This window comes from Bombina bombina, chromosome 7 (genome assembly GCF_027579735.1).
Source record: "Bombina bombina isolate aBomBom1 chromosome 7, aBomBom1.pri, whole genome shotgun sequence".
In the NCBI taxonomy this organism is placed as follows: domain Eukaryota; kingdom Metazoa; phylum Chordata; class Amphibia; order Anura; family Bombinatoridae; genus Bombina; species Bombina bombina.
In genome coordinates, this window is record NC_069505.1 from 1387900 (window position 1) to 1400971 (window position 13072).

Sequence of the window (13072 nt, forward strand, 5' to 3'; positions counted from 1 at the left end):
CGTTCCTCCCTGGTTATGTCAGAGAACTGCTAAGCTAATACAGTGTGTAACCTCTGCGTTCCTCCTTGTCTTTGTCTGAGAACTGCTAAGCTAATACAGTGTGTAACCTCTGCGTTCCTCCTTGGTCATGCCCGAGAGCGGCTAAGCTATTACAGTGTGTAATCTCTGTGTTCCTCCATGTTTATGTCTGAGAACTGCTAAGCTAATACAGTGTGTAACCTCTGCGTTCCTCCTTGGTCATGCTCGAGAGCGGCTAAGCTAATACAGTGTGTAACCTCTGCGTTCCTCCTTGGTCATGCTCGAGAGCGGCTAAGCTAATACAGTGTGTAACCTCTGCGTTCCTCCTTGGTCATGCCTGAGAGCTGCTAAGCTGATACAGTGTGTAACCTCTGTGTTCCTCCTTGTTTATGTCTGAGAACTGCTAAGCTAATACAGTGTGTAACCTCTGTGTTCCTCCTTGTCTTTGTCTGAGAACTGCTAAGCTAATACAGTGTGTAACCTCTGCGTTCCTCCTTGTCTTTGTCTGAGAACTGCTAAGCTAATACAGTGTGTAATCTCTGTGTTCCTCCTTGTCTTTGTCTGAGAACTGCTAAGCTAATACAGTGTGTAACCTCTGCGTTCCTCCTTGTCTTTGTCTGAGAACTGCTAAGCTAATACAGTGTGTAACCTCTGCGTTCCTCCTTGTCTTTGTCTGAGAACTGCTAAGCTAATACAGTGTGTAACCTCTGCGTTCCTCCTTGGTCATGCCTGACAGCTGCTAAGCTAATACAGTGTGTAACCTCTGTGTTCCTCCTTGTCTTTGTCTGAGAACTGCTAAGCTAATACAGTGTGTAACCTCTGCGTTCCTCCTTGTCTTTGTCTGACAGCTGCTAAGCTAATACAGTGTGTAACCTCTGCGTTCCTCCTTGGTCATGCCTGAGAGCTGCTAAGCTAATACAGTGTGTAACCTCTGCATTCCTCCTTGTCTTTGTCTGAGAGCGGCTAAGCTAATACAGTGTGTAACCTCTGTGTTCCTCCTTGTCTTTGTCTGACAGCTGCTAAGCTAATACAGTGTGTAATCTCTGTGTTCCCCCTTGTCTTTGAGTACTGCTAAGCTAATACAGTGTGTAACCTCTGTGTTCCTCCTTGTCTTTGTCTGACAGCTGCTAAGCTAATACAGTGTGTAACCTCTGCGTTCCTCCTTGTCTTTGTCTGACAGCTGCTAAGCTAATACAGTGTGTAACCTCTTTGTTCCTCCTCGTCTTTGTCTGACAGCGGCTAAGCTAATACAGTGTGTAACCTCTGTGTTCCTCCTTGTCTTTGTCTGACAGCTGCTAAGCTAATACAGTGTGTAACCTCTGTGTCCCTCCTCGTCTTTGTCTGACAGCGGCTAAGCTAATACAGTGTGTAACCTCTGCGTTCCTCCTTGTCTTTGTCTGACAGCTGCTAAGCTAATACAGTGTGTAACCTCTGTGTTCCTCCTTGTCTTTGTCTGAGAGCTGCTAAGCTAATACAGTGTGTAACCTCTACGTTCCTCCTTGTCTATGTGTGACAGCTGCTAAGCTAATACAGTGTGTAACCTCTGCGTTCCTCCTTGGTCATGTCTGAGAGCTGCTAAGCTAATACAGTGTGTAACCTCTGTGTTCCTCCTTGTCTTTGTCTGACAGCTGCTAAGCTAATACAGTGTGTAACCTCTGTGTTCCTCCTTGTCTTTGCCTGAGAGCGGCTAAGCTAATACAGTGTGTAACCTCTGTGTTCCTTCTTGTCTTTGTCTGAGAGCTGCTAAGCTAATACAGTGTGTAATCTCTGTGTTCCTCCTTGTCTTTGCCTGAGAGCGGCTAAGCTAATACAGTGTGTAACCTCTGTGTTCCTCCTACGTCATGTCTGAGAGCTGCTAAGCTAATACAGTGTGTAACCTCTGTGTTCCTCCTTGTCTTTGTCTGAGAGCGGCTAAGCTAATACAGTGTGTAACCTGTGTTCCTCCTTGTTTATGTCTGAGAGCTGCTAAGCTAATACAGTGTGTATCTTCTGTGTTCCTCCTTGTCTTTGTCTGAGAGCGGCTAAGCTAATACAGTGTGTAACCTCTGTGTTCCTCCTTGGTCATGCCTGAGAGCTGCTAAGCTAATACAGTGTGTAACCTCTGTGTCCCTCCTCGTCTTTGTCTGACAGCTGCTAAGCTAATACAGTGTGTAATCTCTGTGTTCCTCCGTGTCTTTGTCTGACAGCTGCTAAGCTAATACAGTGTGTAATCTCTGTGTTCCTCCTCGTCTTTGTCCGAGAGCAGCTAAGCTAATACAGTGTGTAATCTCTGTGTTCCTCCTTGTCTTTGTCTGACAGCTGCTAAGCTAATACAGTGTGTAATCTCTGTGTTCCTCCTTGTCTTTGTCTGACAGCTGCTAAGCTAATACAGTGTGTAACCTCTGTGTCCCTCCTTGTCTTTGTCTGAGAGCGACTAAGCTAATACAGTGTGTAACCTCTGTGTTCCTCCTCGTCTTTGTCCGAGAGCAGCTAAGCTAATACAGTGTGTAACCTCTGTGTCCCTCCTCGTCTTTGTCTGACAGCGGCTAAGCTAATACAGTGTGTAACCTCTGTGTTCCTCCTTGTCTTTGTCTGAGAGCGGCTAAGCTAATACAGTGTGTAACCTCTGCGCTCCTCCTTGGTCATGTCTGAGAACTGCTAAGCTAATACAGTGTGTAACCTCTGCGTTCCTTCTTGTCTTTGTCTGAGAGCGGCTAAGCTAATACAGTGTGTAACCTCTGCGTTCCTTCTTGTCTTTGTCTGAGAGCGGCTAAGCTAATACAGTGTGTAACCTCTGCGTTCCTTCTTGGCCATGTGTCAGAACTACTTAGCACAAAGGTATTTGGGAGCCAACATATTTCCTTACCTGAAAGATCACTGCTTTCAATTCGCTTCAACTCTGCATCCACCCAGAACAGTTTCCCAAGCTGATTGTCAATGACCAGTGCGACTGGTCTGATGAGACCTGTGGTGAACAGAACCTCTCTCTCTGTGCCGTCCAAAGCCGCCCGTTCAATTTTAGGAGAGCGATCTTGCATGTTTGTGAAGTACATGTATCTGTAAAAACACAGTGGTCACTACACAACAAATGTCACAGAAGCATCAGCTTGTAAAGGAAACAGAACGTTAAATTCACAGTCACTGGGAGGAAGCATAGAGTTGCTAGCAGATTTTATAGAATGCACTGCAGTAATAAAGCTATCACTAACAGTGTAAATGTAAACAGTGTAAATCAGTAGAATAATGTGTTACTGTAGGCAGAAGTGTGAAAAGCAGTAACACAAAGTTTAAATGGGTCCCTTTTCACATCACTGCAGGAACATTTTATTATTGATAAAATGAGATTGCGATTGGATAGCATATACCACAACACCAATGCATACAAAAGCTGACACATGTGAAATGTAGAAATAAGCCATGCATATTTTATTACAGCCTGGGGCACTAAACAGACCAACAACTATTGTGTAATCTTGTTCATAAACTGATTAAACCATGAGGACTATCATCAGATAAACATCAGAGCCACGCTCAGCCCACAAGCCACATAAGAAACCACTAACAAGCTGTTTATATATTTAGCATCCCATCTGAAAGCCAAACATTATTGTAGCACAATGTGTCTGACTAGAGCTTGAATTGTGCTAAATATGTCAGTAGATCGCTAGTGCTTCCCTAATGTACGAATGTGTAATTGGTTTATGTTCTATAGTGGGCTTGGTTGTTCCGCTGTCAGCCACGTGAGCGCCTTACTAAAGCCATGTACCAATGCCTTATTGTTCAGCTGTCAGCCACGTGAGCACATTACTAAAGCCATGTACCAAAGCCTTATTGTTCAGCTGTCAGCCACGTGAGCACATTACTAAAGCCATGTACCAATGCCTTATTGTTCAGCTGTCAGCCACGTGAGCACATTACTAAAGCCATGTACCAAAGCCTTGCTTTTCAGCTGTCAGCCACGTGATCGTATTACTAAAGCCATGTACTAAAGCCTTGCTTTTCAGCTGTCAGCCACGTGATCACATTACTAAAGCCATGTACCAATGCCTTGCTTTTCAGCTGTCAGGCACATGAGCACATTACTAAAGCCATGTACCAAAGCCTTATTGTTCAGCTGTCAGCCACTTGATCACATTACTAAAGCCATGTACCAATGCCTTATTGTTCAGCTGTCAGCCACTTGAGCACATTACTAAAGCCATGTACCAAAGCCTTGCTTTTCAGCTGTCAGTCACATGAGCACATTACTAAAGCCATGTACCAAAGCCTTGCTTTTCAGCTGTCAGCCACGTGATCGTATTACAAAAGCCATGTACCAAAGCCTTATTGTTCAGCTGTCAGTCACATGAGCACATTACTAAAGCCATGTACCAATGCCTTATTGTTCAGCTGTCAGCCACATGAGCACATTACTAAAGCCATGTACCAAAGCCTTGCTTTTCAGCTGTCAGCCACGTGATCACATTATTAAAGCCATGTACCAATGCCTTATTGTTCAGCTGTCAGCCACATGAGCACATTACTAAAGCCATGTACCAAAACCTTGCTTTTCAGCTGTCAGCCACATGAGCACATGCCATGTACCAAAGCCTTGCTTTTCAGCTGTCAGCCACTTGATCGCATTACTAAAGCCATGTACCAAAGCCTTGCTTTTCAGCTGTCAGTCACTTGATCACGTTACTAAAGCCATGAACCAATGCCTTATTGTTCAGCTGTCAGCCACATGAGCACATTACTAAAGCCATGTACCAATGCCTTATTGTTCAGCTGTCAGCCACGTGATCGCATTACTAAAGCCATGTATCAAAGCCTTGCTTTTCAGCTGTCAGCCACTTGATCGCATTACTAAAGCCATGTACCAAAGCCTTGCTTTTCAGCTGTCAGCCACATGAGCACATTACTAAAGCCATGTACCAAAGCCTTGCTTTTCAGCTGTCAGCCACTTGATCATATTACTAAAGCCATGTACCAATGCCTTATTGTTCAGCTGTCAGCCACATGAGCACATTACTAAAGCCATGTACCAAAGCCTTGCTTTTCAGCTGTCAGCCACATGAGCACATTAATAAAGCCATGTACCAATGCCTTATTGTTCAGCTGTCAGCCACGTGATCGCATTACTAAAGCCATGTACCAAAGCCTTGCTTTTCAGCTGTCAGCCACATGAGCACATTACTAAAGCCATGTACCAAAGCCTTGCTTTTCAGCTGTCAGCCACATGAGCACATTACTAAAGCCATGTACCAAAGCCTTATTGTTCAGCTGTCAGCAACATGAGCACATTACTAAAGCCATGTACCAATGCCTTATTGTTCAGCTGTCAGCCATGTGAGCACATTACTAAAGCCATGTACCAAAGCCTTGCTTTTCAGCTGTCAGCCACGTGATCACATTATTAAAGCCATGTACCAAAGCCTTGCTTTTCAGCTGTCAGCCACATGAGCACATTACTAAAGCCATGTACCAAAGCCTTGCTTTTCAGCTGTCAGCCACATGAGCACATTACTAAAGCCATGTACCAAAGCCTTGCTTTTCAGCTGTCAGCCACGTGATCGCATTACTAAAGCCATGTACCAAAGCCTTGCTTTTCAGCTGTCAGCCACATGAGCACATTACTAAAGCCATGTACCAATGCCTTATTGTTCAGCTGTCAGCCACGTGATCGCATTACTAAAGCCATGTACCAAAGCCTTGCTTTTCAGCTGTCAGCCACATGAGCACATTACTAAAGCCATGTACCAAAGCCTTGCTTTTCAGCTGTCAGTCACATGAGCACATTACTAAAGCCATGTACCAAAGCCTTGCTTTTCAGCTGTCACCCACATGAGCACATTACTAAAGCCATGTACCAAAGCCTTGCTTTTCAGCTGTCAGTCACATGAGCACATTACTAAAGCCATGTACCAATGCCTTATTGTTCAGCTGTCAGCCACGTGAACACATTACTAAAGCCATGTACCAATGCCTTATTGTTCAGCTGTCAGCCACATGAGCACATTACTAAAGCCATGTACCAAAGCCTTATTTTCAGCTGTCAGCCACGTGATCATATTACTAAAGCCATGTACCAATGCCTTATTGTTCAGCTGTCAGCCACATGAGCACATTACTAAAGCCATGTACCAAAGCCTTGCTTTTCAGCTGTCAGCCACATGAGCACATTAATAAAGCCATGTACCAATGCCTTATTGTTCAGCTGTCAGCCACGTGATCGCATTACTAAAGCCATGTACCAAAGCCTTGCTTTTCAGCTGTCAGCCACATGAGCACATTACTAAAGCCATGTACCAAAGCATTGCTTTTCAGCTGTCAGCCACATGAGCACATTACTAAAGCCATGTACCAATGCCTTATTGTTCAGCTGTCAGCCATGTGAGCACATTACTAAAGCCATGTACCAAAGCCTTGCTTTTCAGCTGTCAGCCACGTGATCACATTATTAAAGCCATGTACCAAAGCCTTGCTTTTCAGCTGTCAGCCACATGAGCACATTACTAAAGCCATGTACCAAAGCCTTGCTTTTCAGCTGTCAGCCACATGAGCACATTACTAAAGCCATGTACCAAAGCCTTGCTTTTCAGCTGTCAGCCACGTGATCGCATTACTAAAGCCATGTACCAAAGCCTTGCTTTTCAGCTGTCAGCCACATGAGCACATTACTAAAGCCATGTACCAATGCCTTATTGTTCAGCTGTCAGCCACGTGATCGCATTACTAAAGCCATGTACCAAAGCCTTGCTTTTCAGCTGTCAGCCACATGAGCACATTACTAAAGCCATGTACCAAAGCCTTATTGTTCAGCTGTCAGCCACATGAGCACATTACTAAAGCCATGTACCAAAGCCTTGCTTTTCAGCTGTCAGTCACATGAGCACATTACTAAAGCCATGTACCAAAGCCTTGCTTTTCAGCTGTCACCCACATGAGCACATTACTAAAGCCATGTACCAAAGCCTTGCTTTTCAGCTGTCAGCCACATGAGCACATTACTAAAGCCATGTACCAAAGCCTTGCTTTTCAGCTGTCAGCCACATGAGCACATTACTAAAGCCATGTACCAAAGCCTTGCTTTTCAGCTGTCAGCCACTTGATCGCATTATTAAAGCCATGTACCAAAGCCTTGCTTTTCAGCTGTCAGCCACATGAGCACATTACTAAAGCCATGTACCAAAGCCTTGCTTTTCAGCTGTCAGCCACTTGATCACATTACTAAAGCCATGTACCAAAGCCTTGCTTTTCAGCTGTCAGCCACTTCATCACATTACTAAAGCCATGTACCAAAGCCTTGCTTTTCAGCTGTCAGTCACATGAGCACATTACTAAAGCCATGTACCAAAGCCTTGCTTTTCAGCTGTCAGCCACATAAGCACATTACTAAAGCCATGTACCAAAGCCTTGCTTTTCAGCTGTCAGCCACATGAGCACATTACTAAAGCCATGTACCAAAGCCTTATTGTTCAGCTGTCAGCCACATGAGCACATTACTAAATCCATGTACCAAAGCCTTGCTTTTCAGCTGTCAGTCACATGAGCACATTACTAAAGCCATGTACCAAAGCCTTGCTTTTCAGCTGTCAGTCACATGAGCACATTACTAAAGCCATGCACCAAAGCCTTGCTTTTCAGCTGTCAGTCACATGAGCACATTACTAAAGCCATGTACCAAAGCCTTGCGTTTCAGCTGTTAGTCACATGAGCACATTACTAAAGCCATGTACCAAAGCCTTGCTTTTCAGCTGTCAGTCACATGAGCACATTACTAAAGCCATGTACCAAAACCTTGCTTTTCAGCTGTCAGCCACGTGATCGTATTACTAAAGCCATGTACCAAAGCCTTGCTTTTCAGCTGTCAGCCACATGATAGCATTAATAAAACTATGTACCAAAGCCTTATTGTTCAGCTGTCAGCCACATGAGCACATTACTAAAGCCATGTACCAAAGCCTTATTGTTCAGCTGTCAGCCACATGAGCACATTACTAAAGCCATGTACCAATGCCTTATTGTTCAGCTGTCAGTCACATGAGCACATTACTAAAGCCATGTACCAAAGCCTTGCTTTTCAGCTGTCAGTCACATGAGCACATTACTAAAGCCATGTACCAAAGCCTTGCTTTTCAGCTGTCAGTCACATGAGCACATTACTAAAGCCATGTACCAAAGCCTTGCTTTTCAGCTGTCAGTCACATGAGCACATTACTAAAGCCATGTACCAAAGCCTTGCTTTTCAGCTGTCAGTCACATGAGCACATTACTAAAGCCATGTACCAAAACCTTGCTTTTCAGCTGTCAGCCACGTGATCGTATTACTAAAGCCATGTACGAAAGCCTTGCTTTTCAGCTGTCAGCCACGTGATCACATTATTAAAGCCATGTACCAAAGCCTTGCTTTTCAGCTGTCAGCCACATGATCGCATTACTAAAGCCATGTACCAATGCCTTATTGTTCAGCTGTCAGTCACATGAGCACATTACTAAAGCCATGTACCAAAACCTTGCTTTTCAGCTGTCAGCCACGTGATAGCATTACTAAAGCCATGTACCAATGCCTTATTTTTCAGCTGTCAGCCACATGAGCACATTACTAAAGCCATGTACCAAAGCCTTATTGTTCAGCTGTCAGCCACTTGATCACATTACTAAAGCCATGTACCAAAACCTTGCTTCTCAGCTGTCAGCCACATGAGCACATTACTAAAGCCATGTACCAATGCCTTATTGTTCAGCTGTCAGCCACTTGATCGCATTACTAAAGCCATGTACCAAAGCATTGCTTTTCAGCTGTCAGCCACATGAGCACATTACTAAAGCCATGTACCAATGCCTTATTGTTCAGCTGTCAGCCACATGAGCACATTACTAAAGCCATGTACCCAAGCCTTGCTTTTCAGCTGTCAGACACTTGATCACATTACTAAAGCCATGTACCAAAGCCTTGCTTTTCAGCTGTCAGCAACGTGATCGCATTACTAAAGCCATGTACCAAAACCTTGCTTTTCAGCTTTCAGCCACTTGATCGCATTACTAAAGCCATGTACCAAAACCTTGCTTTTCAGCTGTCAGCCACTTGATCACATTACTAAAGCCATGTACCAATGCCTTGCTTTTCAGCTGTCAGCCACGTGATCGCATTACTAAAGCCATGTACCAATGCCTTATTGTTCAGCTGTCAGCCACTTGATCACATTACTAAAGCCATGTACCAATGCCTTGCTTTTCAGCTGTCAGCCACTTGATCGCATTACTAAAGCCATGTATCAATGCCTTATTGTTCAGCTGTCAGTCACATGAGCACATTACTAAAGCCATGTACCAATGCCTTATTGTTCAGCTGTCAGTCACATGAGCACATTACTAAAGCCATGTACCCAAGCCTTGCTTTTCAGCTGTCAGACACTTGATCACATTACTAAAGCCATGTACCAAAGCCTTGCTTTTCAGCTGTCAGCCACGTGATCGCATTACTAAAGCCATGTACCAAAACCTTGCTTTTCAGCTGTCAGCCACTTGATCGCATTACTAAAGCCATGTACCCAAAGCCTTATTGTTCAGCTGTCAGCCACATGAGCACATTACTAAAGCCATGTACCAAAGCCTTGCTTTTCAGCTGTCAGCCACGTGATCCCATTATTAAAGCCATGTACCAAAGCCTTGCTTTTCAGCTGTCAGCCACTTGATCGCATTACTAAAGCCATGTACCAAAGCCTTGCTTTTCAGCTGTCAGCCACATAAGCACATTACTAAAGCCATGTACCAAAGCCTTGCTTTTCAGCTGTCAGCCACTTGATCACATTACTAAAGCCATGTACCAATGCCTTATTGTTCAACTGTCAGCCACATGAGCACATTACTAAAGCCATGTACCAAAGCCTTGCTTTTCAGCTGTCAGCCACATGAGCACATTACTAAAGCCATGTACCAATGCCTTATTGTTCAGCTGTCAGCCACATGAGCACATTACTAAAGCCATGTACCAAAGCCTTGCTTTTCAGCTGTCAGCCACTTGATCACATTACTAAAGCCATGTACCAATGCCTTATTGTTCAGCTGTCAGCCACATGAGCACATTACTAAAGCCATGTACCAAAGTCCTGTTGTTCAGCTGTCAATCACGTGAGCGCTTTACTAAAGCCATGTACCAAAGCCTTGCTTTTCAGCTGTCAGTCACATGAGCACATTACTAAAGCCATGTACCAAAGCCTTGCTTTTCAGCTGTCAGCCACGTGATCACATTATTAAAGCCATGTACCAAAGCCTTGCATTTCAGCTGTCAGCCACTTGATCGCATTACTAAAGCCATGTACCAAAGCCTTGCTTTTCAGCTGTCAGCCACTTGATCACATTACTAAAGCCATGTACCAATGCCTTATTGTTCAGCTGTCAGCCACATGAGCACATTACTAAAGCCATGTACCAAAGCCTTGCTTTTCAGCTGTCAGCCACTTGATCACATTAATAAAGCCATGTACCAATGCCTTATTTTCAGCTGTCAGCCACATGAGCACATTACTAAAGCCATGTACCAAAGCCTTGCTTTTCAGCTGTCAGCCACTTGATCGCATTACTAAAGCCATGTACCAAACCCTTGCTTTTCAGCTGTCAGCCACTTGATCGCATTACTAAAGCCATGTACCAATGCCTTATTGTTCAGCTGTCAGCCACATGAGCACATTACTAAAGCCATGTACCAAAGCCTTGCTTTTCAGCTGTCAGTCACATGAGCACATTACTAAAGCCATGTACCAAAACCTTGCTTTTCAGCTGTCAGCCACGTGATCGTATTACTAAAGCCATGTACCAAAGCCTTGCTTTTCAGCTGTCAGTCACATGAGCACATTACTAAAGCCATGTACCAATGCCTTATTGTTCAGCTGTCAGCCACGTGAACACATTACTAAAGCCATGTACCAATGCATTATTGTTCAGCTGTCAGCCACATGAGCACATTACTAAAGCCATGTACCAAAGCCTTATTTTCAGCTGTCAGCCACGTGATCATATTACTAAAGCCATGTACCAATGCCTTATTGTTCAGCTGTCAGCCACATGAGCACATTACTAAAGCCATGTACCAAAGCCTTGCTTTTCAGCTGTCAGCCACATGAGCACATTAATAAAGCCATGTACCAATGCCTTATTGTTCAGCTGTCAGCCACGTGATCGCATTACTAAAGCCATGTACCAAAGCCTTGCTTTTCAGCTGTCAGCCACATGAGCACATTACTAAAGCCATGTACCAAAGCATTGCTTTTCAGCTGTCAGCCACATGAGCACATTACTAAAGCCATGTACCAATGCCTTATTGTTCAGCTGTCAGCCATGTGAGCACATTACTAAAGCCATGTACCAAAGCCTTGCTTTTCAGCTGTCAGCCACGTGATCACATTATTAAAGCCATGTACCAAAGCCTTGCTTTTCAGCTGTCAGCCACATGAGCACATTACTAAAGCCATGTACCAAAGCCTTGCTTTTCAGCTGTCAGCCACATGAGCACATTACTAAAGCCATGTACCAAAGCCTTGCTTTTCAGCTGTCAGCCACGTGATCGCATTACTAAAGCCATGTACCAAAGCCTTGCTTTTCAGCTGTCAGCCACATGAGCACATTACTAAAGCCATGTACCAATGCCTTATTGTTCAGCTGTCAGCCACGTGATCGCATTACTAAAGCCATGTACCAAAGCCTTGCTTTTCAGCTGTCAGCCACATGAGCACATTACTAAAGCCATGTACCAAAGCCTTATTGTTCAGCTGTCAGCCACATGAGCACATTACTAAAGCCATGTACCAAAGCCTTGCTTTTCAGCTGTCAGTCACATGAGCACATTACTAAAGCCATGTACCAAAGCCTTGCTTTTCAGCTGTCACCCACATGAGCACATTACTAAAGCCATGTACCAAAGCCTTGCTTTTCAGCTGTCAGCCACATGAGCACATTACTAAAGCCATGTACCAAAGCCTTGCTTTTCAGCTGTCAGCCACATGAGCACATTACTAAAGCCATGTACCAAAGCCTTGCTTTTCAGCTGTCAGCCACTTGATCGCATTATTAAAGCCATGTACCAAAGCCTTGCTTTTCAGCTGTCAGCCACATGAGCACATTACTAAAGCCATGTACCAAAGCCTTGCTTTTCAGCTGTCAGCCACTTGATCACATTACTAAAGCCATGTACCAAAGCCTTGCTTTTCAGCTGTCAGCCACTTCATCACATTACTAAAGCCATGTACCAAAGCCTTGCTTTTCAGCTGTCAGTCACATGAGCACATTACTAAAGCCATGTACCAAAGCCTTGCTTTTCAGCTGTCAGCCACATAAGCACATTACTAAAGCCATGTACCAAAGCCTTGCTTTTCAGCTGTCAGCCACATGAGCACATTACTAAAGCCATGTACCAAAGCCTTATTGTTCAGCTGTCAGCCACATGAGCACATTACTAAATCCATGTACCAAAGCCTTGCTTTTCAGCTGTCAGTCACATGAGCACATTACTAAAGCCATGTACCAAAGCCTTGCTTTTCAGCTGTCAGTCACATGAGCACATTACTAAAGCCATGCACCAAAGCCTTGCTTTTCAGCTGTCAGTCACATGAGCACATTACTAAAGCCATGTACCAAAGCCTTGCGTTTCAGCTGTTAGTCACATGAGCACATTACTAAAGCCATGTACCAAAGCCTTGCTTTTCAGCTGTCAGTCACATGAGCACATTACTAAAGCCATGTACCAAAACCTTGCTTTTCAGCTGTCAGCCACGTGATCGTATTACTAAAGCCATGTACCAAAGCCTTGCTTTTCAGCTGTCAGCCACATGATAGCATTAATAAAACTATGTACCAAAGCCTTATTGTTCAGCTGTCAGCCACATGAGCACATTACTAAAGCCATGTACCAAAGCCTTATTGTTCAGCTGTCAGCCACATGAGCACATTACTAAAGCCATGTACCAATGCCTTATTGTTCAGCTGTCAGTCACATGAGCACATTACTAAAGCCATGTACCAAAGCCTTGCTTTTCAGCTGTCAGTCACATGAGCACATTACTAAAGCCATGTACCAAAGCCTTGCTTTTCAGCTGTC

At 44.2% G+C, this 13072-nt stretch overlaps 1 protein-coding gene across 1 annotated transcript in view; it reads right to left on the minus strand.

Annotated features, from left to right (window-relative positions):
- Positions 1 to 13072, minus strand: part of LOC128635700 (low-density lipoprotein receptor-related protein 5) — a 1026620-nt gene that overhangs the window by 254744 nt on the left and 758804 nt on the right. Inside the window, exon 14 of the mRNA XM_053688826.1 lies at positions 2864 to 3054. Within this exon, the coding sequence (XP_053544801.1) occupies positions 2864 to 3054 (191 nt within the window). The remainder of the gene's footprint in view (positions 1 to 2863; positions 3055 to 13072) is intronic.